A 27,707-nucleotide genomic window follows, 5' to 3' on the forward strand; every position below is an offset into this window, starting at 1 on the left:
CTCGAACCCCGGTCTAATCAAGAAGCGTGTGCTATGCACTGCTGCTCCTTCCCACCTGGCTACGGAGGCACCGTACTCAGAAGTAGAGTACACCAGGCGAGGAGACATTTTCAATGAGCCAGAACATCTTGGCCACAAAAATGAGGTGGATGCACTGAAAGATTCTTATAGAACTCCTAGGAATCAGTATACAGCCCTCATAAGAGACAAGAAAAAGGAATGCTGGAGGCACTTGGTGAGAACTACTGGAAACAATAACCCTTGGGGAGTTGTCTACAGAATAGTGACCAACAAGCTGCCAAGAGGAGATGTCTTAGAAACTACTGTCAAACCAGATGGAACCCCAACCCTGTGTTGGGTGGATTCTGTAAATAACATCCTAGACAGTATCATTCACACTGAAACTGGAAATCATTCCCCAACCCAGCTAAACGTTATAAAAGAAAACACTGAATATGATAATGCCAATATTGAGCCTCTGTTCACAATACAAGACTTAGAAATAGCACTATCTAAAACCAAAAACAATAAATGCCCAGGTTTTGACCTCTTAGAGGTTGAGATTATCAAAAAATTAGCGGAAATAGCAACACATAAATTAATAGCACTATATAATAACTGTATGACAGAAGGTATATTCCCAAAAATATGGAAACAAGCTGTGTTAAGATTAATCCTCAAAAACCCTGAAAAACTCCCTACTGATCCCAAATCATATAGACCAATAGCCCTACTCCCTGTACTAGGGAAAATATATGAAAGACTAATATATAGCAGATTAGCTCAATATTACACAGAAGCAGGTTTGCATTCCAACAATCAGTACGGTTTTAAGCAGGGCAGAGGATGCCATGCACCACCTACTGACAACAGTTAAAAACACAGAGGAGAAATATATGCTGGCAATCTCCATTGACTTTGCTGGGGCATTTGACTCACTCTGGTGGCCTAGTGTCCTTAGGAGACTTCACCAGGCAAATGCTCCACAAAACCTCTATAAGGTATTAAACAGCTACCTTACAGACAGAAGTGTCTCAGTACGCACAAGGTTCCAGGAATTGACACGCCCTGTGAATAAAGGCTGCCCGCAGGGTTCAATCCTTGGCCCTTTCTTTTGGAAGATTGTTCTGGACGAATTTCTGGCCTTGGATCTGGGCCCCGTGGAAAGCCTGGCCTTTGCAGGTGATATGATTTTCCTTGTAAAAGGTAACATGCGAGTGGTTGTAGAGCAAATACCAAATGCTGCCCCCTTGCAACTGCAGGAATGGGCACAAATGCACATGCTCAAAATATTGCCTGAAAAAACCAAACAAATACTTCTAAAAGGCAATATGGACATAAGACGTCCACAAATCAAAATTAACACCACCACTATAAAAATGGTAACAGAACTAAAATATCTTGGAGTGATCTTTGATTCAAAATTAACTTTTTACCCCCATTTGATCTAATTGGCAAAGAAAGTAAGAAATTATGCAGGTATGATTGCCAGGATCAGTCGAGCAGACTGGGGACTCAAAAGAAAGACCCTGGCAATCATATACCATGCAATGTTCCTACCTGTTATCACCTATGGAGCTGCTGCGTGGTTCATCCGCTCGGCCATAGTAAGAAATAGGAATAAATTAGAATCGATACAAAGGACTTACTACTCACTATTACCAGAGCATGTTGCACAGTAAGCACACCTGCACTACAGTTGCTGGCCGGAACTCTCCCACTTTACCTGGAAGTAGCCAAAAGAGGCTTATATTATAGATTTAAAATGGGCATACACACAGAATTTCTGGGGATAGCCATTGATACAACCAACACCTTCAATGATGAAAGAAAAAGAATAGCCACAAAGCTCCACGAGCTATGGCAAACAAAGTGGGAGCAGGAAACCAGAGGTCTGGTTACCAAACGGTTTCTGCTACGGGTGTCAATGGTTAGCCCAAAGCCACCTAAGTGGTATACTTCTGGATTTTTTACAACATTTATATTGACAGGTCACAGCTCCCTAAAGGCAAAACTAACCTCCTTAGGCCTGACCGATGACCCAAACTGCACCTGTGGCAAAAGTGAAGACTGGGCACACATTCTATATGAATGTATAATATATGACATCCCCAGAACAGAGTTAATAGCACAGATTGGTCCCCTTCCCAGGGGAGAAGAACATCTGTTCATCATAGAAGAGCAAAATTATAAAGCTTTTACATCTTTCACACAGAAAGTATTCGAAATGTGCAGAGCAATGCAAAGAATGGCAATTCAGCTCCCTCGCCCAGCAATTAAACAATAGTAAAATTGCCCAAGTTTCCCACCACACCCAGACGATGACTTAAAAACTGTTAGGATAGCAGTATTCTGCACCCCGACAGAAACCTGACATAACAAAACTCCCCGGGACTACCCTGCCATGTGTAGGAACCTGGGGCCCCACACCAAATAAGTAACCATGTAGGGGAGGGAGATGTACAGGCAGCCAGGGAAGCAGATTAACTGAAAAATATCAGTAAGCTAGTAGCAAGGGGATGCAATGTAGAATGAAAGAAGAATGAATGAGAATGAAAGATAGAATAAATAGGCAGGGCACTGAGTGAACTAGGGATTATGGTAAAAGGGAATAAATAGCAGTTTTGGTGAAAGAAAGAGTGACCTAGCATGAGGGAAAGAGAGAAAGTGAATGGGAATGAGTGGAAGAGCAAATGTAACTGGTCGAAAGAATACAAAGTTAAAAATAACTTACATTAGTTTATATATACTGTACCAACAAACATTTACTAACCACAAACACTATCACTGCATTCTCCCCTAGCCTGGAAAAAAAAACCTTGCGGCTAGACCTGCACCACAACTGAAGAATAACAGTAAGTTGCGGTGCCCAGAGAGTGCAGTGCAGAAAGTAAGAGTCGAATGAATAAAAGTGTAAGATTGTGAGAAAAAGAACAAACCGTAAATGCTACAGTTAAGTACACTAACCCTAGTTTTAATTAGTATTTAAATTTACACTACATTGCATATCATTGCATCCCCTCTTGGTGTGTGAGAAAAAGATGAATGAGTTGAGTGAAAAAAAATAATAAAATAAAAAAGTATTTTTAAAAAAATAAAAAAGTATTTTTAAAAAAATAAAAAAATAATAATAAAAAAAAAAAGAATGCAAGTAGAGTGAGAATGCAGATTATGAATGAAGTAAATGTGTGTCTCTCCCACCCCTTCGCCTGTTGGGTTCCCCACTGCCAGCTAACATATCCCACCCCCGGAGCGGGATGGGCAGCTTGACCTTCATACCAGATTCGACACTCCTTGGACATGATACCGACGAAGACATTCTGCGGCTTTGCTGCCAATACGCCACTGGCGATCTGAACTGGGTACTCTAACCTGGTTCCCTTTAAAACCCCATCCCCAGGCAGGGGAAGAAGGAGACAGATCTCTGTCTCCTCTCCTCCCCTCCTGCCTACCCCCCATCACCTGGTGGGGCTCGTCTCCACTGACCTCTTTGGGGATGCCTACTCTATCGTCCCTATCCTTCTATCTGGATTTCCCCCCCCCCCGGTCTTCAGTCTACCCCTCTCACTAAATCGACCGGGTACACCCTTAACAATGCCGCTAAATTATAATCAACGTCTAAATTCTACCGGTTTTGTGTAAATCTCCAAGACAACTAACACTATTAGCTTTTATCTAGTGTATAGCCTCACGTCTAAATTAAATAACATCAAAATTTTCCCGACCTATTTGGCCTTTAACACATCTCTTTAGCGTTCAACCCCAACCAGCGATTTCCTAACAGCAATCCCATTAAGCATTAATGTCAAATGCAATTTTTTTTTTTTTTTCTTTTCAATAGGTCCTAGCCACTGAAATCCCAGGAAACTAGGTGGCAGGACCTGCCAAAGCAATTTGTTGTGATACTGGATACACCCGGCTAGCCTCCACGTGGTGGGGTATGGGCAATGTCGGGTCCCACTTGGGGCCTGGCGGCTAATAAGCCGGATAAACAATGGGCATAACATATCACCGTGCACAGACACGGCCCACACACTTTCAAGTCTCTGGCTTGACAGTGTACTGTCCTCGATACAGCGAAACACATGCGGAGATGGGAGAAATCCCAGGTGCCGTCTGACACGAACATACCTTATGTGCTTATATTATATTAGCAATGGAACCTATTACCATCAGTTTTTGATCGCAAGCTTTAATCATTTTAGGATTCACTATTGCAATCCATCATTAAAATTTTCCACAATTTCTGAACAACTATTACTGAAACCTCCACCCCACCATAATTTCATATCCGATTCCAATATTTGTTCTATCAACACTGATACCTAAAACAAAACTGCAGTACAAAATATTAAGTGAGAGTTCAGATTGAAAGCACATTCACAGCAGCATTTTAAAAATGGGTAGTGACATTTGAATCACCCTGTATATACAATTCTTAACACCAAAGTGACTATCCCAAACAAAAAAAAAAAAAAAAAAAAAAAAAAAAATTGAAGAAATTAATAAATTATTTATTCAATAAGAATTTTGGGAATTTTTAACTGAGCCGACATAGCAAAGGATTACCTTTGATAGCACTTAGTTACTCCAGAGGGAACAGAATAGTGTTTTTTTTTTTTTGCTATTTCACTTCCACGAGTGAAATAGTAATTGAAAATTAACATTACCAAAAATGAAAAGTAAAGACTACCTGGTGATTCAATCCTCTGGTAATGAAATGGATTAACACAAACTTCGTCTCTCTTGAGGTTGAAAGCAAATTCACAGTTTTCAACTGCCCGCAACTCGTGATGGCTCTGAAGATCAGGCCATCTCCACAACCGGCAATATATTACATGAGGCAGGCCCTTACGGTGAGACACCTGAAGTCTTCCATCCAGTGATCTATAAAAATGGAAACTGAAGTTGACAAAATAATAATAATAATAAAAAAAGAATTCTGGCTATTATTTCTTTGTAGGATCACTTCACACAAAGATTTTGGAAAAATGAGACATGATAAAAAAAATTAAATCATATTAGAAGGTTTAAATTAAGATTATTATAATTTAAATTCTGAATTATGTAATAATAAAATTATTTGGCTAAAATAAAGAAACCCAACACGAGAACCATGGGAAACTTATTGGTCAAAAGAATTTCCCGGTACCGTAGCTTCTCCCTGCATTCTCGGTAGTGGCAGTAGAAGTCGATAATGATGTATTGATTAGTTTTTTCTTATTATTAAAAGCAAATCATCATGGTACACTCTCCAGACTGCCTCAGTCTTAGGGTGTTTATTCCCCCTTCCTGCTGTTTTATTTCCGATATGAAAATGACTTCTACAGACGGCGTGTTATCACTATTTGCAGTAGAAGTCGTTTTCCTATCAGGTAAAAACAGCAGGAAGGGGGGATAAACACCCTAAGACTGAGGCAGTTTGATTTGATTTTGATTTTTTGTGGCGCAAAAACAGCAGGGTTATAGTGCGCCATGAAAAGGTGAAAATTAAAAATTAAAGCTAAACACTTTTAAAAAGGTTACTTCATCGAAAAGTACATATATGTACGGACATATCAATAAATAAAATCAGTACAATGATAAAAGCAAATTGTATATTTCATATGAATATATATTTATTAATCGATTTTAAAAATTTAAAAACTGCTGACACATTGTCATTTAAAATCTGACCGAGTGTATATGGCTCAGTCAGATGGGAAAAAGCAGTAAAACGAGCATTTCTAAAACCGGTACAATCGCATAAAATATGTTCAATGGATAAAATGGTGTCACATTGCTTGTACATAGGAGGGTCACCAGCCCTCGGCAAAAAGGAGTGTGTCACATGACAGTGTCCTATGTGGAGCTGAGCAAGAACAACTTCCTCTTTGCGATCCCTGCGTAAGCTGGACCGCCAAGGATGGATCACAGGCTTAATTCCACATAGTTTGTTTGTAGTAATCAGGTGATGCCACGAATCTTGCCACTGAGATTGTAAGCTATTATGGATCACTTGCCTGAAGTCTATATAGGGGACTAAAATGTCAAGATTATCCGTCAGGGCTGCCGATTTGGCTGCAGTGTCAGCCAAATCATTTCCTCTAATCCCGATGTGACTGGAGATCTAGCAGAAGCGGATATCGAATCCACTTGCATAGAGGCTGTATATTATCTGCTGAATTCGGGACAGGGTTGGATGATTAGTGCGTGACACCACTGATAAAGCCTGTAGTGCACTCACTGAATTGGCATATATAATACACCGTTGGTATCGGTGTTTTCTTATGTGATCTAGAGCTAACTCTATAGCATGCAGCTCTGCAGTGTAAATGCTGCAGTCAAGGGGTATCTGCTCTGATATGGTATTTGGAAAAACAGCAGCAGATCCCACATACGATTCTGACTTCGAGCCGTCTGTGTAAACTGGCAAGAAGTCAGAATGTTCTGCACGGTGTTGTGAATAGAGCTGAAGGTAGACAGAAGACGGAGTATTAGACTTTGTCGCAATCTTGAGCGAGAAGTCACATGCTGGTGTTTGTGCATGCCAGGGTGGAAGGGGTTCCTTTGGTGATCGAGCAACCTTGTCTACCGAGATTTTAAGCTCATTGAGTAGCTCTTGAACACGAATGCCGAATGGCAGTGCGTTGTGTGTGTTATAAAGATTTTCCAATCGTGGCTCAAAAACTGATGTCCACGTCGGGTGGTCTGGCCAGGATTCCAGCTTGAAGGCATATTATAGAAACAACTGCATTCGTCGAAGCGACAAGGGTGGTTCATTTGCTTCGACATACAGACTTTGGACAGGTGATGTTCTGAATGCACCAGTAGCAATACAAATGGCTTGATGATGGATGGGGTCAAGCCAACGAACAGCGCTATTTCTGGCATATGCATATACTTGAGACCCATAATCTAATTTTTAGCGTACAAGTGCACGGTATAGATGGAGTAGAGTGCATCGGTCTGCACCCCAAGAGGTAGAAGAGAGAGAGCGGAGAATGTTAAGCCCTCTTGTGCACTTCGTGCGTAGCTGACGCATGTGTTGGACAAATGTCAGCTTTTTTGTCAAAAATGAGTCGCAAGAATTTCATCTCTGATACAACTGGAATGGTGCTTTGTCCAAGTCGTAATTCAGGCTCAGGGTGGAGGTTACGTTTGCGACAAAAATGGACACAAATGGTCTTCTCCCGTGAGAACCTGAAACCATTGGCCGTGACCCAGGAGTTAAGACGGTCAATAGCTTGTTGTAGTTGTCTCTCAATAACCCTCATATTGCATGATTGAGAAAATATGCTGAAGTCATCAACATAGAGTGCTCTGTTTATAGTTGGAGTAAGTTGTTCAGAAACAGAATTTATTTTAATGGCAAAAAGCGTGACAATTAAGACAGATCCTTGTGGTACCCCCTACTCTTGGCAAAAGGGCCACGAAAGGGAGGATACTACACAAACTTGGAAATAACGGCAGTTTTTATTAAAAAATTTTTAATAAAAACGGGAAGGTGACCTCTCAGACCGAGATTGTAAAGGTCTTTTAAAATACCAAATCTCCAAGTTGTGTCGTACGCTTTTTCCATGTCAAAGAAGATGGACACCAAATGTTCTCTTTTTAGGAAAGCATCTCGGATAGATGTTTCCAGTCTAATTAAGTGGTCCAGTGTGGACCTGTTCCTTCGGAAGCCGCACTGAAATTGGGAGAGAAGGTCATTCGATTCTAAATACCATAAGAGACGAGCATTGACCATTCTCTCAAATATTTTGCACAGACAGCTAGTCAGAGCAATAGGACAATAGCTTTTCGGAGATTTAGGATCCTTTCCTGGCTTGGGAAAAGCAAGAATAGTTGCTTTGCGCCAGGTATCCGGAAAATGCTCTTCAAGAAAGATTCTGTTGCACAGGAAAAGCAGACAGTCCATGGATTCTGGTGAAAGATGTTTGATCATTTCATAATGGATGTTGTCTGGTCCAACAGCGGTAGCCTTTGTATGGGCAAGTGCTGTTTACAGCTCGTAGATAATAAATGGCCCATTATATGGGTGGGAACCCTTCGATGTGAACTTAAGGGCCTGTTTTTCCCTCTTGGGCTTTAAGACCAGAAACTCTGGGGAGTAAGATGAAGTTGCAGAGATGTTAGAAAATGTTTCCCCAAGAGCATTGGCTATTGCAGTAGTACATCCATTATATTCCAGGATCGATGAGGGGTGTGCTGTGTATTTCCCCCTTCATTTTCCGGATTTTATCCCAGATCAACTAGTGGATTGAGTAATTGATGAAGTAAAGCGGATCCACGATTCCTTTTGACTGTGACGGCGGATGTAGCGTCCTTTGGCTTGCGTGCGTTTAAAGGCTATAAGGTTGGTCGTGGTAGGATATCGGCGAAATATCCCCCACGCTTTATTTTGAGACTTTTTTGCTGATGTGCATTGTGAATTCCACCATGGTTTTGGAAACGGAGGAAACCAGGTGGACGTTTTTGGAATTGTAGTTGCACCTGCATGGACAATATTTTCTGTTATGTATGTGATGCATCATTGATAAGCTCTTGACTGACTGCAGAGATGTCAAAATTTGCCAGGGTCAGCCTGATCAAATTTCCACCGTGGTAACCTGAAAGGAAGACACGGTCTCCCACTGTGTAACGAGGTTATCACATGGAAGTGATCACTTCCATATGGGTTCTCCTCTACTTCCCAAGTGAGTGAAGGGAGTAGAAAAGGGGAGCAGATAGAGAGATCAATAGCAGAAAACTATGGGCAGGCATGTGGAAGAAGGTGTTTGTTCCAGTATTTAGAAGGGAGAGATCATTGTCATTTAGCAGTCCATTGCTGCTAGCACTACCCCACAGGGTATTATGTCCATTGAAATCCCCAAGAAGTAAGAAAGGGGAAGGCAACTGCATTACAAGATCACCAAGGTCTTCCTGGGAGATGTCAGTCCCAGGTGGCAAATAAATATAGCACACAGTTAATAAAAATCCCACTGTAAGGCGAATTGCAACAGCCTCTATGCTGGTTGTAATTAGCAAGGGCTGAATGGGGGTCTGGTTGCCCACAAGGATAGCAACTCCTACATCAGAACCATCTGCAATTCTATCCTTACGAAAAATTGAGATGTTACGCATGGTGGGATCATCATTTGCCTTGAGGTAAGTCTCCTGCAAGCAAAAGCAAACTGGCTCGTGCTTTTGCAGGAGGGTCTTGATGTCATCAGTATTTCGCCGGAATCCACGACAATTCCATTGTAGGAATTTCGCCATTATTTTGGCTTGGTGGGTCCATCAGGCGGCTTCCGAGTTACTGAGGGCTTACTTTTATCAGTCTTGGGTTTATCTCTTTTGGGGAAGTATGGACGCTGTCCGTTGTCCATTTCTTCCTCCACGAAGGGTTCCAAGACTGATTCGTCTGGTACCTCCTTGTCCTCTACATCCATTCTTTCTGTTATTATTGGTTGCTCTTTTTTACCACTTGGTTTTGGTAGTGGTGGAGCACTAGGAGTGGCAGCTGACTGTTTTTTTGGTGGGCTTTTGTGAACTCAATAAATAGCATGCAATCTGAGTGAATGACTCTCTTGGTGGTACATTCATCACTGTTTGTGTACCGATAGTGCACTTTGCAGAAACCTTCTGAGCATATGAAGGCTTCCCGCTATTTATTGGTTGTATGCATTTTCTAGCCTCTGGGTAGGAGATGTTCAGATGAGTTTTTAATTTTTGAATCTCCTTTTCGTCCTTCCACCGCTGGCATGCTCGAGAGTATGCAGGGTGCTCTCCTTGGCAGTTAGTACAATTAGGCTTAGGAGCCAGGTATTCCTTGCTCTCATGATCTTTAGCACCACATCGAGCACAGGCAGGGTTACCACGACAAGCTGTTTGTGATTGGCAGTACTTTTGACATTTAAAACACCTCAGTGAGTTTGGAACGTAAATCCTCACTGGGCAGTCTAAGTACCCTGCCTTGATGGAACTTGGAGGCTGTGGGGTGTTAAATGTTAGGATGAGAACTCGGGTAGGGACGAGATTCCCATCCTCACGCATGGATATTCGCTTGACAGCCGTTACTCCTTGTTCTTTTAATTCAGAGCAGATCTCTTCTTCAGAAACGTGAAGAAGATCCCACTCTGATATGACACCTCGTGAAGAGTTCAAAGTTTTGTGAGGGGTTACGATGATGGATATTCCCCCTATAGATATGGCTTTCAAAATTTTTTTGGCTTGATTTGTGTTTGATGCTTCAATTAAAATATCTCTAGAACGTAGCCGTTTTACGGATTTGGGTGAACCTGCCATCCCTTCTAATCCTTTCTGGATAAAGAAAGGTGACATTTTCCCAATTGAGTACTCTCCGGTGGAATGGAGAAAAGAGGAAAATGAGGAAAAGAGGTGTCACAGATGGTGTTTTCTCCTCAGTTCTGGCTCTTCTAGCAGAATTGCTGTCACTCTCATCTGACGATCGATTAGGTAGGGGCCTTGTTGAGGCCCAAGAAGAAGGATTTAAATTACCCATAGAGTAAGATAAAAATTTTCGATGCCCTAAGTACCTCACCCACCACGGAGCCTTACAAGGGGACGCCCACTTGTGAACTAGCAGGTACTGCATACACAAATGGGATGCCAAGTTAGCTTATTTCCCACATTTCCAATAAGCCTTGATCCCATCCCAGGACCAAAGGGAGGGAGACTTATTGGAACGCAGTTGACCCTAGCAGTAAGAACCACACGCCGATTGATCCCAGTCGGGCCAGTCCGGGACCACCCATCTTGTCGAAGCAGGGGCCAAAGTGGTGTATTAAGGCTGGGCCCCTCAACCACCAGGATCCCCCTTTCCGAATTAAACGGGTCGCGACGCACGGCTGCACATGCCGGATTCCAAAGATGTAACCCTGGAACAAAGGTATGGGTGTTAGATCCTAGTGATGCTAATCTGGAAGCCCAGCAGCATCACTGGGAGGTCCCCTCACCACGTACTGGTGCCCACGTCGAGGGGACTGAGGCAGTCTGGAGGGTGTACCCATAAGTCCATTTCAGCCACGAAGGCATTGCACTCATGAACTCCAATAATCTGCTTTTAATGATGAGAAAAAAAAACTAATCAATACATCATTATCGACTTCTACTGCCATTACCGATAACACGCACCATCTGTTTACTGAGAATGCAGGGAGAAGCTGTGGTACTGGGAAACGCGCTTGACTGCTAAACGTTTCTCGTGGTTCTCGTGTTGGCTTTCTTTACCTTCACCAATTATTCATTTTATCTTTAGTAGTCACTCAAACAGACATAGGGACTACAGGAGTTCAAAGTTTTGTTATATTACTCATACATTAAATTATATTATACATTATTCAACATACATTATATACATTATTATGAATTAATAACATAAGACAAACTTAAAAGTGAGAAAATCAGAAAACAATACAAACAACTTATTAACAAATGGATAATATATAATAGACAAAAAAGGATGATTAAAGAACTGGAGACCTAAGCAAACAAAGTAGAGGAAGACCGAGAAGATGGACAGATGCTTTATCCTAAATCCAACAAGCAACACGCTTCAGGGGAATAGAAGATGAATTATATATCAATATATTATAAAATAGGTTAACACAAAATTATATTTGTGTTGAAATGCATTATTGTACCATATGTACAAGGTGGATAAGTTGTTGAATTTGTACAATGTAATCTCAAAATGTTCACATAGTAAAACTTTCCTAAATGGGGAAAAAATTTCAGTTATAGACTTAGGCAGACAACTGAACTTGGAAATATTATTGCAATACACTTACTGCCTTTTTAATACATCTGGTTTCTACAAACTCATTTTGCTTCTTGATTTATTTTCCCTTTTTAGCTATGAATTATTTTGCTTCAATCAATTATCAAATATATTCATTTAATTTATTGTTCATTATATAAGCTTAAAATTAAATTTTCATTATACTCTGGGACGACCACACACTAGATGAGGAGTTTGCAATAGAGAAAATACAAGAAACAACACTGTATTTAATAGTCATGTGAGCTTGAGCCATGGGCACCCAAAGCACATGCACTTATGTACCCTCGCACCTGAAGATGCTGTCAGCCAAATACAAGTTGTGCAGTCTGAGCAACTCAAAGTATTCTAGAGAAATTTTATTCCCTTTGTCTGAGATTAACTAACTACAGGTGGTTCCCATGCAAAACTGGACAAAGCAGTCTTAAAGAATTTCTCCACTCTCTCATGGGACTGAAATCCATATCTCTCTAAATGAGTAACAAGTGCTAAACTCCCGATATTGTCACTAAGACAGTACATTTAGTTTATACTACACCACAAAGCTGAATAAAATTGAAAAGATAATTCTTTTGCATGGACTTTGTCTCATAACAAAGGCATGTTCCATCTCAATGAACTACTTCAGTGTTGCAACACTTTAGCATTAGCATTAGTAGAGGCATTTGATGCAAGAAAGCAAGCTTATGCAGCATCAGCCAAAAAAAAAAAAAAAAAAAAAAACCACTTCCACTTCACCCCGCTGTTCGTTCAAAATACCTGTCCGGCTGAGCCTTAAACTTATTTAGGCTATCAACCTCCACCACAAGGGATGGAAGTCTGTTCCACCAACCAACCACCCGCTGGCTAAAGGCAAATTTCCGCACGTCTATCCTACATCTGTCTTTCCTCAATTTGAATTTATGCCCTCTCAGGTCATTATTCTGAGCTAGAGGAAGAATCCCATCAGCATTGAGCATGCTTAAACCATTCAAGGCTTTATACACCTCTATCAGATCACCTCGCTGGTGCCTAGTCTCCAGACTCTGTAATTTGCAAAACTTAAGCCTTTCTTCGTAAGAGCACCCCTTTGTTCCATTCACTAATCTTGTTGCCCTTCTCTGTACTCGTTCCAGCAGCTCTACATCCTTCTTGAAATGAGGCCTCCAGACCTGTATACAGTACTCTAGGTGTGGCCTGACCATCGCCTTATACAATGGAATAATCACCTCCTTATCCCTGCTGGAAAAATTCCTGTATATCATTGACAATACTCCATGAGCTACTCTTGCAGCCCGTCTGCACTGCTCAGAGAACTTCATATCTGCCTGCACAACCACCCCCAAGTCCCTTTCATTCTCTACCACTGTCAGTGTTGTACCACAGAGTTGATACGTTGCTCTGGGGTTGCTGTTTCCCATGTGTAGTACTTTACATTTGTCAATGTTAAACTTCATTTGCCACCTCTCAGCCCATCTGCTCAACCTTTCCAGATCCTGTTGCAGCAGCATAGTGTCAGTAGTGTCCTTGACAACCCTGCCAACCTTTGTATCGTCTGCAAACTTGGACATTAATCCCGATATACCATCATCAATATCATTTATAAATACAGAAAACAATAATGGACCCAACACTGAGCCCTGAGGGACTCCACTAATAACATCAGTCCACGATGAGCAGTGTCCATTGATTATCACTCTCTGTCTTCTCCCCCTCAACCACCCCTTTATCCATAGCAGCAATTTGCCTCCAATGTCACACTGCTCCAATTTGTGTAGCAGTCTTCCATGTGCAACAGTATCAAAAGCCGTTCTAAGATCTAAGTATATAATATCAAAGTTATTCCCTGCATCCAGCTCTTTTGTGACTGCATCATAGTATCCAATCAAATTGGTCAGGCAAGACTTCCCCTTAACAAAGCCATGCTGTGTCCGAACTATAACTGAAGTCTTGTCTAGATGATTCTGCAGTGCTTCTTTAACCAGTGCCTCCATTAATTTTCCCGGAACAGAAGTTAAACTCACAGGTCTATAATTACTTGTGTCAGCCTTTGATCCTCCTTTGTGAATTGGGGTCACATTTGCACATTTCCAGTCTATGGGTACCTCCCCTGAGTCCAAGGAAGCTCTCATAATTATGGCTAAGGGTTTGCTTACTTCCTTTTCTGCCTCCTTTAATATAACTGGATAGATCCCATCCACCCCGGGTGCCTTTCTTGTGTTTATCTTCAACAGTTTCTCCTCCACTTTACTCCCAGTTATTTCAAGATTCTGTAACTTACTGCTAGAGTTGAATACACCTCTGGCATTCCCCTCGCTGAATAACTCCTCATGTGTGAATGTCGATGCAAAATATTCATTTAGTTTGTTAGCTACCTGAGCAGGATCATCAACACTTGACCCATCAATATCAAGTGGACCAATCTGATTCATCCCTTTCCTTCTAGAGTTTACATAAGTAAAGAACTCTTTGCTGTTTTTCTTTGCATCCCTTGCCAAGGATTTCTCGTAATCTGCCTTCGCCTGCCTAACCTCCTTTGTAACTTGGTTGCATATCAACTTGTATCTATCATAGGCTTCTGTGTCATGTGTTAATTTGTAAGTATCCCATGCATTTTTCTTCTCTGCCATATGCCTCATTAGTTCATCTGATATCCATTTTGGCCTAAACCTAGAACAATATTTCTTAGTTGGTATGTAAAGCCTAGTAGCTTCCAAGATAAGTTCTTTGAATGCTTCCCATTTTGAATTTGCTGTTGGTAACATCATCAGTTGGTCCCACTGTATAGAATTTAAATACTGTCTCAGTCCATCGTAGTCGCCTTTACGGAAGCAATAACCCTTCCCTTTACCCCTAATGGTAGTTACCTCTTTGAGTAAATCCCACTTCAGCACACTGTGATCACTGCCACCTAGTGGTTCATTTATCTGCAGATTCTTAATGCATGAAGAATCACTGCTGATAATCAAATCAAGAGTATTACTCCCTCTAGTTGCCTCCCGAACATGCTGATGTAGAAAACAATCATCCAATAAATCCACAAAAGCCCTGCTAGTGTGTGAGTATCCAGCCCCCAAATTCCAGTCAATATCTGGGAAATTAAAATCTCCAATTATAAGACACTCTGATTTACTGGCCCACTCTATTTCCCTGTACAGTTCCTTATTATACTCATCAGAGTCATTAGGCCTATAGCACACTCCTACTCTCAATTTTGATCTCCCAATGTTTATGTCACACCAAACTGACTCCACACTGCACTGTCCAGCGATGTCGACTGGCTTCACTTCCTTGGTTTTTATGTGTTTCTTAACTAATAGCATAACACCTCCCCCCTTCCTATCCTGTCTATCCTTTCTGTAGACGTTGTACTCCCCAAATTGCAGTTCCGCATCCCTTATATCTGTGTGACACCACGTCTCTGTTATCCCAACAATATCTGCCTTCGATGTTTTGAGCAATACCTCAAATTCATCAAATTTATTTACTAAACTCCTAGCATTGGTGTACACGCAAGTATACCTGCACCTGTTTCTATTCTTAGCTACCCTAACACAACCCATGTGTTTACTTGTACCTGATGCTATCGAGGCAGTGTTAGGTGGGTCGGAAAACTGCTAGCTTGGGGGGAGACAAAGACCAATAGATTGACAGTAGCCACTGGCAGAGGTGAAAGAGATTCTTGCACTGCTTCTATTAGAATGAGCAGAAGCCTGAAAAACAAGATGCATGGTATTTCAGAGACTGCCCTCAATGAACTACTTCAGTGTTGCAACACTTTAAAAAAAAAAATTGCCCTTCTCATCACAAAGTAACTCAATGCCAGTGGAATCCTTCCTCTTGCTCCGACTACATCCACACAAGGCATTCAAATCGAGGAAGGATGGTTGCAGGCTGGATGTGTGTAAATTTGTCTTCAGGCAAGAGGGTGATGATTGTTAGAACAAACTCCCATCTGGTATTGTAGGAGTGGGCAGTTTGAATAAATTAAAGAAAGAGCTAGATAAACTTTTAGAATGAATGGACAGATGAAATGGGAAGTGTTAGTTTTTTTTGTTTAACTGATGCTGTATGAGCTTGTTTTCTTGCACTTGCCAATAATAATAAGAAACGAGTAACGACCACACCAATCAGTGTCAATCACCAGCAGTCTACAGAAGTTCAAGTCCAATGTCAAAAATATCTTCTTTCATCTTCTCAACCTCCAACCCAAGCACGGTACTAAGTACTATAGGTTCTAAGACCTCTCATGTTTGAGGTTTACATTAAAAAAAATATATATATATATATATATATATATATATATATATATATATAAATACAGAAAACAACTTTTTTTTTTTTTTGATAGTTGTTGGCGCATCAGCTTCTGTGGCCATAATGCACCTCCCAAGGTTTTTTTGCAGTACTCTGATCCAAGCCCGAAGCGGGATTCGAACCCGCGACCTTTAGGTTGCCAGGCAGGCACTTTACCTACCCGGCTAGCCCGGTTGGCCCAGACAGAAAACAACAATGGACCCAACACTGAACCCTGAGGGACTCAACTAATAGCATTAGTCCACAAAGAGCAGTGTCCATTGATTACCACTCTGTCTTCTCCTACTCAACCATCCCTTTATCCATAGCAGCAATTTGCTTCCAATGCCACACTGCTCCAATTTGTGCAGCTCTTCCATGTGCAACAGTATCAAAGGCTTTTCTAAGATCCAAATATATGATATCAAAGTTATTCTTTGTATCCAATCAAATTAGTCACACAAGACTTCACCTTCAGTTCAGAATGAAGACTTGAAACTTTTGTCAAAAAGAAATAAGTGAAAATCTGGGTGGTACCACTAAAGTTGAAACCCATCAAAACTGTAAAAAGGGCAATGCAAATACAGTACCATAATCTACAAAACTCAGTGAGGTTTCAGTGCTGCCTAGGTGAGTGTTTCAAAATCTAACCAACTCATAATGCAAGTTTCATTAATGCTTCTGTTGTGTCAAAGCTGGCCTTAATTTCATAACTGAAAGCATTAGCAGAGGCATATAATGCAAGAAAGCAAGCTTATATAGCATCAGCCAAAAAAAAAAAAAAAATCCCTTCCCATTTCACCAATCCATTCACTACAAATGTTTGTCTAGTTCTGCCTTGAACTTATTTAAGTTGCTGACCTCTACTACAACAGATGGAAGTTTGTTCCAACTATCAACCACCCACTGACTAAAGGCAAAAGTCCTTGTAATGGTGAATAGTGTTTCACAGGTGGATACCAGTTTGAAATTAAGTACCATATAAGACGTATGGGCATAATATAGGATGCACCTCCGTTTTAGAAAGGAAAATTAAGGAAAAAAGTTTTAGTATATTTAGGCATTTAATGTTTATTCTAATGTGTAAATAAGAAAAAAAACTCATCCTAAACATGTGATCAGAACAGCAAGAAAAATACTAATACTGTATAATAATACATTATTTAATTATTATTAATTTACCAATATAGCAATTTAAAAGAGAAATAAAAGAATCTCAGCTACATTAGAAAATATTTTATATGAAGCAAACTACCACTAGAATTGAAAATGAACAAAGAGACAGTGAGGGAATGGTAAAAAACAGTGTTCTGCAAATGGAAAGTTTAGTCATTTTGAAAACAAAAAAAAAAAAAAAAAAACATTGCCTTCAAATCCCAAATACTCTTCCTCGCTAATGTTGGTACTGATATCTTCAAATAACGTAGTGTCTTCAGTGCCATGGAGGGCATTACTAATTCCAGTCTTCTTGAAAGACTAATTATTTTACCACTTATATTTCTCCAAGATTCCTTAACTCATTCACACACCTGTGGTTGTGGGCCTCTTCATTCTCCTGTGGGTGTGAGGTAATGATTGGGGTTTTCTCCCATCCATTTGTTCCACTTTCCTCTCATATTTTGCTTAAATGGCTTGTTTATGGAAACATCCAAAGGTTGCAATTGGCTTGTCAGTCCACCAGGAATGACAACTACCTGTGGAGTGAATTCCATCACCATCTTTTTAATGACTTGAGTTCTATAGACTATGAACCGGTCCCAAATGAGAAGAGATGGTTTCCTTAAGAGACCACCAGGACCACCGTTTATTATGTGAGAAAATTTCCTTGATCACATGTTCATATTTTCCACTCCTGGAAAAACTACTGCAATTTTCAGAGGTTCGAAAGTTTTTCTTCTAGTATAGAGCTAAGATAAAGCTCTCCATCAAAATTTCATTAAATTTGGTAAAGGAGAAGAAAAATTAAACTGGAATAAATTTTCATAATGCTTTTCGGTTTTCATAATGCATGACGGTTTTTAGTTGCAAAATTTTTGGAATAACACCAGTAAAAACGTTTTTAACGTCAAAAATTATGTAATTTTGTGCCATCAGCACAGCAGGCCAAAACTGGTATACTATTGACACCATTCTTCATTTTATTTCAGTCACTCACAATGATTACAATTCACTGTTGTGATTAGTCACTTCACACAATTAAAGTACACTACTGTACACGAAGACACACTCACCATGAGGAAATACTGCACAGAACTAACTGGCCCGCAGGTCATGCCACCTTTTAAAAGATCAGCAAACTATTGAGAAACCTGGAGAGAAATCTTGAAGCTTCCATTTCCTTCTAAGGCTTTTCTGATGAAAATATTAACTGAACAGCGAAATACAACCCCTGCCTGCTTGCCTTGATGCTGATGAGGAAGGGCTTACTTCCGCATATAGAATGCAGGGTGATTTTTCAAGGCATTTTTTTGGAATAAAAGTGCATCTTAAATACCATCAAATACGGTAACTAAAATCAAAAAAGGGTGTTTTAAATTTACATGTACTTATATATAAAACACTTAAGTATGCTGCCCAAATTTTCCAAATGCTAATTGTTGCCAGCACCCATTCACACGATTCACCTTGCATGACCACCGTGCTGGACATTCTTTATTAATTTTTGTACTAACATTTTTCGACTGAAGAAAGGCAACCTATGCTTGTATATTTATTTTATCTGTCTTAGATTTTAATAAACCATTCTAAGTTTTAAGAAGTGTAAAAATGGCGAACTTTGAGAAAATATAGAAGAAATGCTAATGCAACATTAGAGGAGAGATCTAATAAATTAAGAGACCGAAACAAGACTCTATATAGACAGACAGAAAACATTGAAGAAAGAGAAACAAGATTGGAAATGAGAAGATGGGCAAAATGCTGTAGGACTAATCAAAAAGAAGTACCAGATGAGAATAATCAACAAGCTGTAATTAATGTGGAAGAGCACAACATAGGAAATGTGTTACAACTGTGAGTATTGCAATGCAAGATATTGGGGACATGAGTTAAACACATCGAATAAATACACTAAATGGAAAGGTGTCACTTGACCCACTATTTGAGACAACCTACTCTATTATAAGAGCTACTTACCAAAAAACGTGAAGCAAATAACTACAGAGAACATATGCAAGAATACAACTCAGCAATGGCTTTCGCATCAATGGGCGCAGAGATTAAATCACACACCTAGAAATCGTCCAAACTGTTTTTGAATACATGGCCAGCTTTACCATTTGGTCTCACCGATACACCCAAATAAACCAGGATATGGACAACTTTATATTTTCAATTCTGCCGAAGCAACAACGAAACGGCTTGAAAAACAATCAAACCAAGGGTGTATGGCCGAAGTAATGCAACAATTGGATGAGATGCTGCGACAAGCTAACCCATTTCTGAGTCACATAAACAAATACATCAAATAACCCAGGCCAATCCAAAAATGAATGTGCGCATAGCATTTATAGAAGACCCAGACTTAAATAAGAGACAATATAATGTACCTACATCCAAAACGGAGGTTGCTGCAATATTTGTTGGAGAAGATGGGGAACCACCTGCAAATAGAGACATATGCATATATCCCACAGGTGACTGCTGTAGAATTATATCGCCACTAAACAAGAATGGTGAAGACTGAAGGATATAGATTAAACCATTTACATCATAATCAGAAAGATGGCGTATGTTACGCCGCGTACAACTAGTGTACTTATATTTTTTTTGGTTTAGAATGCTTCATATTTTTATTTGTTAAAATATTACGGTATAAGAAATACATAGTCATGCTTTTGATCAATAAATGTGTACCATTTTTGTTCATTTTATGGCTCAGAGATTAAAGTAACATGTGGGGTACATTTCCTCACATGCAAAAAATACCACACAGAGATATTAATACAATATTATTAAACAATATATATTTATCACTTTAGACATTTTATCTGACCATGTGAAGCCATCTGCTGTTAACATGTAGTTCTTGGTGGCAGCTTAGTCAATACACTGGCCACCGACCACTCATCTGAAAAGGCCCAATGTTCAATTCCAGTTGACTACTGGAGGAATGATGAACCAAAGACGACAAAAGAGCAAGAAAAACACTGACAGGGAGAAAATTGAGTATACTGAGTTATGCAAAGCCATTAGAAAAAGACTCAGAGAGGACATAAGAAGATTTAACACAAGAAAAGTAGAACAAGCATTAAGGGAAAACAAAGGATTTAAATCAGCAGCCATGAGCAGTAATACAGAAAGACAAATGATACTGAAACTGAAGAATAGCGATGGTGTACTTATAAACAGCAGAGAAGGCATAATTCAAATAGCAGAAGACTACTATAGAGAATTATACAAGGAGTGACGGAATGATGCCAGCAGTGGTGAAGATGGATTGCAAAGTAGCAACACATACGACATACCCGATATTCTTCCTGATGAAGTAGAACATGCATTGAAGAACATGAAGAATCGGAAAGCCCCAGCGGAAGATGAAGTTACTGTAGAGTTGTTAAAATTGGGAGGAAGAGACATAACACAAAAACTGGCAAGGCTCTTCACAAAGTGCATTAGAAAAGGTGTGATGCCTAAGCAGTGGAATAATGCAATCATAGTTTTGCTGCATAAGAAAGGAGATAAATCAGAAATTGGAAATTATAGACCAATTAGCTTGTTATCCCACATCTACAAGTTGTTCACAAGGGTCATTACTAACAGATTAGAAAGAATACTTGATGAGAATCAACCGAAAGAGCAAGCTGGCTTTAGGACAGGATTCTCAACTATGGATCACCTTCACGTAATATCACAGCTAATGGAGAAAGCAAATGAATATAAAACACCATTATGCCTGGCATTTGTGGATTATGAAAAGGCATTTGACTCCATACAGCATAAGGCAATGTTTTGGGCACTGGAAAGACAAGCATAGATACCCCACGTATGATTTTGAAGAAAATATATGGGAGTGCTACCTCCTTTATTAGACTAGACAAAGACAGTAGGAAATTTAAAATCGAGAAAGGAGTTCGACAAGGAGACACAATATCTCCAAAGCTGTTTACTGCTGCTCTTGAGGAAGCTTTCAGGAGATTAGACTGGTTGCAGAAAGGAGTCAATGTGAACAGAGATCACATTGACTCCTTTCTGCCTAAACCATTTACGATTTGCAGATTACGAAAGAATTAGAGGAAAATCTTAATCAGTTATGCACAGTTAGTGAGGATTTAGGACTAAAGATGAATATGGCTAAAACAAAAGTAAGGATGAACAAGTATGCCACAGAAAGGGAAATAATGATTGAAGGAGCAGTAATTGAAAAGGTGGAGTCATATACTTATCTGGGACAAGTTATTAGCTGTAATAATGAAAAATGGCTGGAAGTCAAGAGAAGAATAAATTTTGTATGGATAGCATTCAGGAAATAGTCACATACTGAAGAGCAATATCACAGTTTTTCTGAAACAGTAAAATAATGAACCAATGTATACTCCCCACCATGATATTTTTAATGTACACCTGGATCTTGTATTAATAAAGCTAATGTAATGAAATTGCTATGGCTGACTTTGTGGAATCCTGTTCCACGGAACTGATTAAAAACGTTTGCATTATACTCAATTAATGGAGGGGCAGTAATGCAAATAAACAATAGCACGTGATGATTATCACATGTTTACATGTCAGTGCCCACTGACTACTAGAACCAAGGACAACAAATAGGATAATGCTCCATTTTTAAATTAAAAGTAAAGAGATAAGGCAGAAAGAATGCCTCAATCTGAATAGTCATCATTTTTTTTTTTTTTTTTTTTTGTGTCGTGCTCTTGTTTACACGCAGTCTCCTTTCCGTGAATAGAAACATATTCATATCATGCAACATTGAATACACTTGACCATTTTGCACTTAACGAAATATACAACTGGCAATTTTGAATGTGTAGCAAAAAGAGAGAAAAAATTTTCACGTAGTGTATGAAATATGAAAACATGGGCTGACCAATTGGGCAGAAGCCGATTTGAAAACAGCGGCGGGGGCATAAACACTAACCACAGCGGGTTAGGTATGTCAATCACTGCCTTCTTCTCGCCACTATTTTGGAATGGGGACCCTATTCTAAAGTTTACCTGGCTTTTTTTCTTTGTTACTAACATATCGCCACTACGCTCTTGTAATTAAAATCATAATGGCTCTCCCCCTCCCCGGTTATTAATGTTTTTTTTTTTTTTTTTCTTAGTATCATGAAATATCTGTTTTCCTCGATCATCAATGATGTTTAAAATCCCTAAAGAACATGATCAAAAGCATCTAAAATGTCTTTCCAACCTGTACTACAATAAGAACTAATACAATTGATTCAATTTTAGTTCAACTTACACGCTAGGTAAATTTCCTTTTAACTACAAAGAGGGCGTTAATCGCTTAAAAAAAGTTTCAGTATTTAACTACGAATCTTATATCCTTACATATAGCAATATCAAAAATGCCGCCCCATCCTTTATTTTCTCATTATTATCTTAATTTCTCACCTTCGAAATCACACGCCATTGAAATTGTATATAACGATGTTTCCTAAAATGAACCATAACAAACTTTCCGATGATTATTTATAAAAATAAAACTACAGTAGTGCAATACTATCACCCGTAACAGTTTAGTTTTAAGGAATGAAAAAAACGTAAAAAAGCACCCCATTAACCCGTCTGAACCGAGGCTGCTAACGACACAAAGTTCTCGCACTCTACAACAAAGGAACAAGAAACTCAACCATCAAAAGCCAAGGAAAATGTTAGAAGGCACGTGGGACCGTAGGGCGAACGTCAACTGCGTGTTTGGTTGGAACGGACCCACTACGATTAAAGGGTAAGAACAAGGTACAAGGGCAATCAAACGGTACTGTGTCCCCCTAGACCAGAGGTCCCGAAACTTTTATACCTTGAACCCCTTAAAATTTTTCGTAAATTACACGCGTTCCCAAGTTCCAGAAAAAGTGCATATAAATAGATTTTAGATAAAATATAGCTATGAATATATATACATAATTTTATAAATTAATATATACTTCAATACATTTTAATCTAAAAAAAAAATAATAAAATAAATAAATAAAATACTGTACGAATAAAATGCGAATAATCGAAATAAAAAAAAAATCGATAAAAATTTCTTCATGAAAACAAGAGTTCCTCCACCCACAAAAAAAAAAAAAAAAAAACCAAGTGTGCCCAAGGGGGGGAGGGGTACACTTCGGGAAACTCTCGGCTACCCAAAGATAAACTATAAAATCTTATATAAATTCTTACGAAACAACACGCGGTAACGGTGTTGTTTCGTAAGAATACGGGTAATCTATTAAACGCGGTAATCTATTTTGCTTTTTTTTTTTTTTTTTTTTTTTAATTCGGAGTTTCTATAAATTTGGAGCACTTAACTCGCAATATGAACAGCGATGGCTTTTTTTCTAACATTTTTCGAGTGTTTGAGGCCCGTGTGTGGGGGGGAGGAAGGGGGGAAGAGCCAAGCAAAAGAATTAATCGTAAGTTTGTAAGGAGAAGGTGAGTGCATGGTCCATTTGATCGTGATGAGACAATACGGCTTAAACCATAGCGTGTCTAGAAGGATGCGAAGTGTATAACCGCAGTTGAAAGGACATGGCTAAATTTTGTTTCCGGCTCCAGCGCATTTTGAAAGCCTTGTCCATAAAGCATTTGACATGTGTACAGAAGTAAATGTATATTGCAGTGTTAATCATTCAAGTAGTTAATCCTTCATCAGTGCATATATAACACGAATATTGCTCGCAACGCTGCATATTTCGTTAATTTTGTTCCGATATTAAATTAAACTCAGAAACGCGATTTCAAGTGAAAAAAAAAAAAAAAAAATGACCATCGCCATGTGTGAAACATTGCCCCATGCGCTCTGCATTCAGGTCTTACTACATTAAAACATCTGAAAAACGTTTTCTTTAATTCAAAAACATTTCTATAAATTTGGTTTTGAAGCTATTTCCACAACACTTTTTGCACCACGAACTACTGGCTATATGAACTTTGAAGACGTTAATAATCATTGCTTTTGCTAACAGAAAATGCCGAAGAAGGAATTTCTTTATGGCAAAAAGAAATTTATGTTTAAAAATAAGGTTTGAAGAATTTCATTGTTGAAACGAAATTGTTTAAATCTTTTTAAACTGATTTTTTTTTTAATATATATATGAAAACCCCAAACACGAGAGGCATAAGAACCTATAATATTTAGTACCGTGCATGGGATGGAGGTTGAGAAGTCGAAAGAAGATATTTGCTGACATTAGACGAACTTCTGTAGACTGTGTAATTTTCAGGAAATACGTATGAAGGTTGTTCCAGAAAACGGCAGATGAATGAATGAACGAACTAGGATGTGTGTGTGTGTGTGTGTGTTATTTGGTTTTTTAGGAGCATTAGCAACTAAGGCCATATTGCTCCGGGAAATGCGGTGGTCATTCCCTGACCTTTCCGCATCCTCCGTATTTGGTGGTGACAGGCTCGAACCCGAGTCTAATCAAGAAGCGTGTGCTACGCACTGCTGCTCCTTCCCACCTGGCTACAGAGGCGCCGAACTAGGAAGATAAAAGTTGGTTCTGTGAGTTTGAAGTTGGACACTAAATGGATGTTGGTTGGTGGAGTCACGTGTTCGGACGGTTTTGAACGGGAGCAGTGCTCATGGAAATATCTGTAGAAAATGCATGCATGCAGCAGAGAGTCCATCTCTAACAGTCTCTCTACTCTCCGTCTATGAGACAGAGTAGAGAGACTGTTAGAGATTAGTCATTAATTAACCTAACTGCCCTCCTCTGAATGGAATCTATAAGGCCGAGAGAGGTTTTGGGGAGTACTGCCGCAGATGTGGGAACAATATTCCATGGTAGAATGGATTTGCAATTTGTACAGAGTGAACAGCTGTTTGGAAGAAAAGTAGCGACGAGAGCGAAAGAGAAAACCAAGTTTTTTAGATGCAGAGGAAGCAATATTTGTAAAGTGTGTTTAGAGTCAAACGGCACCAGGGGTTCCCCATGCCACGTAGTATACATTGTGGGTTTGAAAAAGAACACTATCAATACCAGAGGTTTAAAAGTGTATGGATTTTGTATATGTGTAGTGTCATGTACCGTCGTTCAGCTGGTCATTTAGCCGTTGGACGCCTATTGGGGCACACCGGCTGACCAGGTATACTAGTATTTTAAATGGTACTCTGGAGGCCCTGCCATCTAATTTCCTGAGATTTCAGTGGCTAGGGCCTATGTGAAAAAAAAAAGGGGGGGGGGGGGAATTACGCTAGAATTTTGCTAGGCTGAAAGGGTGGTGAGCGATCTGAATTTGGATATTTCCAATTTCCACTGTGTGGGACGTACGCTTGTGTGAAGGTGAAGTGGGGGAGAGAGAGACTGAAGGCTGGGGGGAGAAGTCAGAAATATGAGGACAATAGAGATATTTGTTATGGAGCAATATTTGTAAAGTGTGTTTAGGGTCAAACGGCACCAGGGGGTTCCCTCATCTCATCTCCGCATTGTTTTCATTGTGGGTGAACCAGTTCGCTGGAAAATGCCACAGATTTAAAAGTGTATGGATATTGTATATGTGTAATGTCATGTACAGTTGTTCATCTGGTCGTTTAGCCTCTGGATCCCTGCTGAGGCCCAACGTTGCCCCCCCACCACTTTCGTCCTGTGGAAGCAGACCAGGAAACACCAGTAGACTAAGATTTACTCTGGCAGGTCCTGCCGCTTAATTGACCGAGATTTCGGCGGCTGTGACCTAAAAAAAAAAATAAATAAATATATATATATATATATTTTTTTTTTTTTTTTTTTTTTTGTTAAATTCGATTTTTGTATGGGCGAAAAAGATAATTTCGAGATGATTAAATCAATTCTGACGTGTAGGGCATTCGCTTGCGTATGTGCAGGTAGAGTGGGTGGGGAGACTGAAGTCTGGGGGAAAAAGACAAGTATGGAGTCAGGAGAGGAGGCGACCCCAAGTCACAGTGGGGCATGCCCATGCTCCATTAGAAGGGAAAGTGGGTGCTGTGAGGAGGAAAGAAGACAGCAAGGCCGTGTCCTCTCCCCCGCCGGGGATAGGAGTTATTAAAGATGAAGGAGGCTAGAGCACCCTCTTCAAGTCGCCAAATGGCATTTGGCAGCTGTGCTGTGTTAAATCTCTTTTCTTCAGTGTCGAGTTGATTTCAGTCCAGTCACTCATGGGGTAAGCTCCGTTCTTGTGTTTTTCAATTTTTTGTCTCAGGGGTTTTCTCTGTAGTAACTCCACTGGACAATATTTTATGGTCTTGTACAGTTTAACTTGTGGTGGTCTTTCGTCAGACACAATTTACGGTAATTAGTTTTCTCCTCTCGAAGAGGCCCTGTGCATATTGAGAAAGTGCTCTGTATTCCTCTTCTGTGTCAATGAAGTGGGATTCCAGTCCTTTCGGAAGGTAGTGTATCTTTGTGATCAGGATGCCTCTGAGATCTTCGCATTCTGGGCAGTCGTAGACCAAGTGGTTCCAGTTCTCGACCTCCACACATGTGCAGTTCGGGTCCTCAACAAGGCCGAACCCGAGCAGCTTCTCGTTAAAGGGGTCATGACCAGTAAGCAGTGAAATAAAGTGCTTCCCCAGAAAGTACCAGGCCGTTTGCTTGGGGTATATTTTGCTGAGGCAGGGGAGGAATTTGTGTGATTTCTCCTTTTGTTGTATCGGTCCATCTTTGTTGCCACTCCTGGAGTAGATAGGCCTGTAATCGGACTTTTTCTGTTTTTGTACTACTTGCTGGGTCAATTATGAAATCCTGGAAGGTGGCGCGACCCCCCCCCCCAGCATGCAGGAAGAGCAAGCCAGCTTTTACAGCCTCCAGATCGAGGGGGAGTGCTCCAGCAAACACCTGCAACGCTGGTGTGCTTACTGTTCTGCATGCTCATGTGGTTAATAAGATAGTCCTTTGTATCATATCCAGGGTTCTCCTGTTGACTGCAAGTGTCGTTTTGCTGTACCACACTGCTGCAGTATAAGTTATCACAGGGATGAGGGTTGCCTTATAATACATTAGTGTTGTTGTTTTTAATCCTGTCTTTTCTCGTAACCCTCGCCACCAGTGTAGCGTAACGTCTTATCTTCGTCCTTATATATTGTAAGTGAGGTTGAAGGGATAAGTTTTTGTCTAGGATAACTCCTAAATATTTCATTTGGTTGACAAGTTTAATGGTCGCACCTTCTATTTTAATTTTGGGTGGATGCTGTATTTGAAGGATTCCTTTTAGTAGAATAGACGTGGTTTTAGTCAGTGAAATTTTTAACTGGTTTCTTGTAGCACAGTGTTATAGTTTCTGTACAGCTTGGTTGGTAGTGGCTTCCAGTTGGGCTCTAGATTCAGCCTAAAATGGTAAGAATAAAGTCGTCTGCAAAGGCCTGGGCCTCGAACAGCCCCAGGTCCTTGTCAAGGACTATGTTCCAAAGGGGTGGCCCCAAGACAGACCCCTGCGGGCAGCCCATTTATAGATCTTGCCTTTTTGGTAGTTGGCATTTATTTCTACTTGCCTGCAAGATAGGTAGTCCTCCATTACCTTGTATAGGTTGATGGGGACTGCA

General features: G+C 40.0%; 1 protein-coding gene across 2 annotated transcripts in view; it reads right to left on the reverse strand.

The window, feature by feature from the left end:
* The window catches only part of LOC150088305 (SMAD family member 3-like), a 176,411-nt gene that overhangs the window by 115,615 nt on the left and 33,089 nt on the right, over positions 1-27,707 (reverse strand). The window contains exons 3-4 of one of the 2 annotated variants that reach the window (XM_090370696.1): positions 13,849-13,853; positions 4,694-4,887 (exon numbers count right to left, since the gene is read on the reverse strand). In XM_090370696.1, the coding sequence (XP_090226822.1) occupies positions 4,694-4,887; positions 13,849-13,853 (199 nt within the window). The remainder of the gene's footprint in view (positions 1-4,693; positions 4,888-13,848; positions 13,854-27,707) is intronic. The other variant, XM_090370695.1, reaches the window with a different exon arrangement.

The sequence above is a fragment of the Mastigoproctus giganteus genome, chromosome 3 (genome assembly GCF_048544385.1).
Source record: "Mastigoproctus giganteus isolate SK-2022 chromosome 3, ASM4854438v1, whole genome shotgun sequence".
NCBI classification, from domain to species: Eukaryota; Metazoa; Arthropoda; class Arachnida; order Uropygi; family Thelyphonidae; genus Mastigoproctus; species Mastigoproctus giganteus.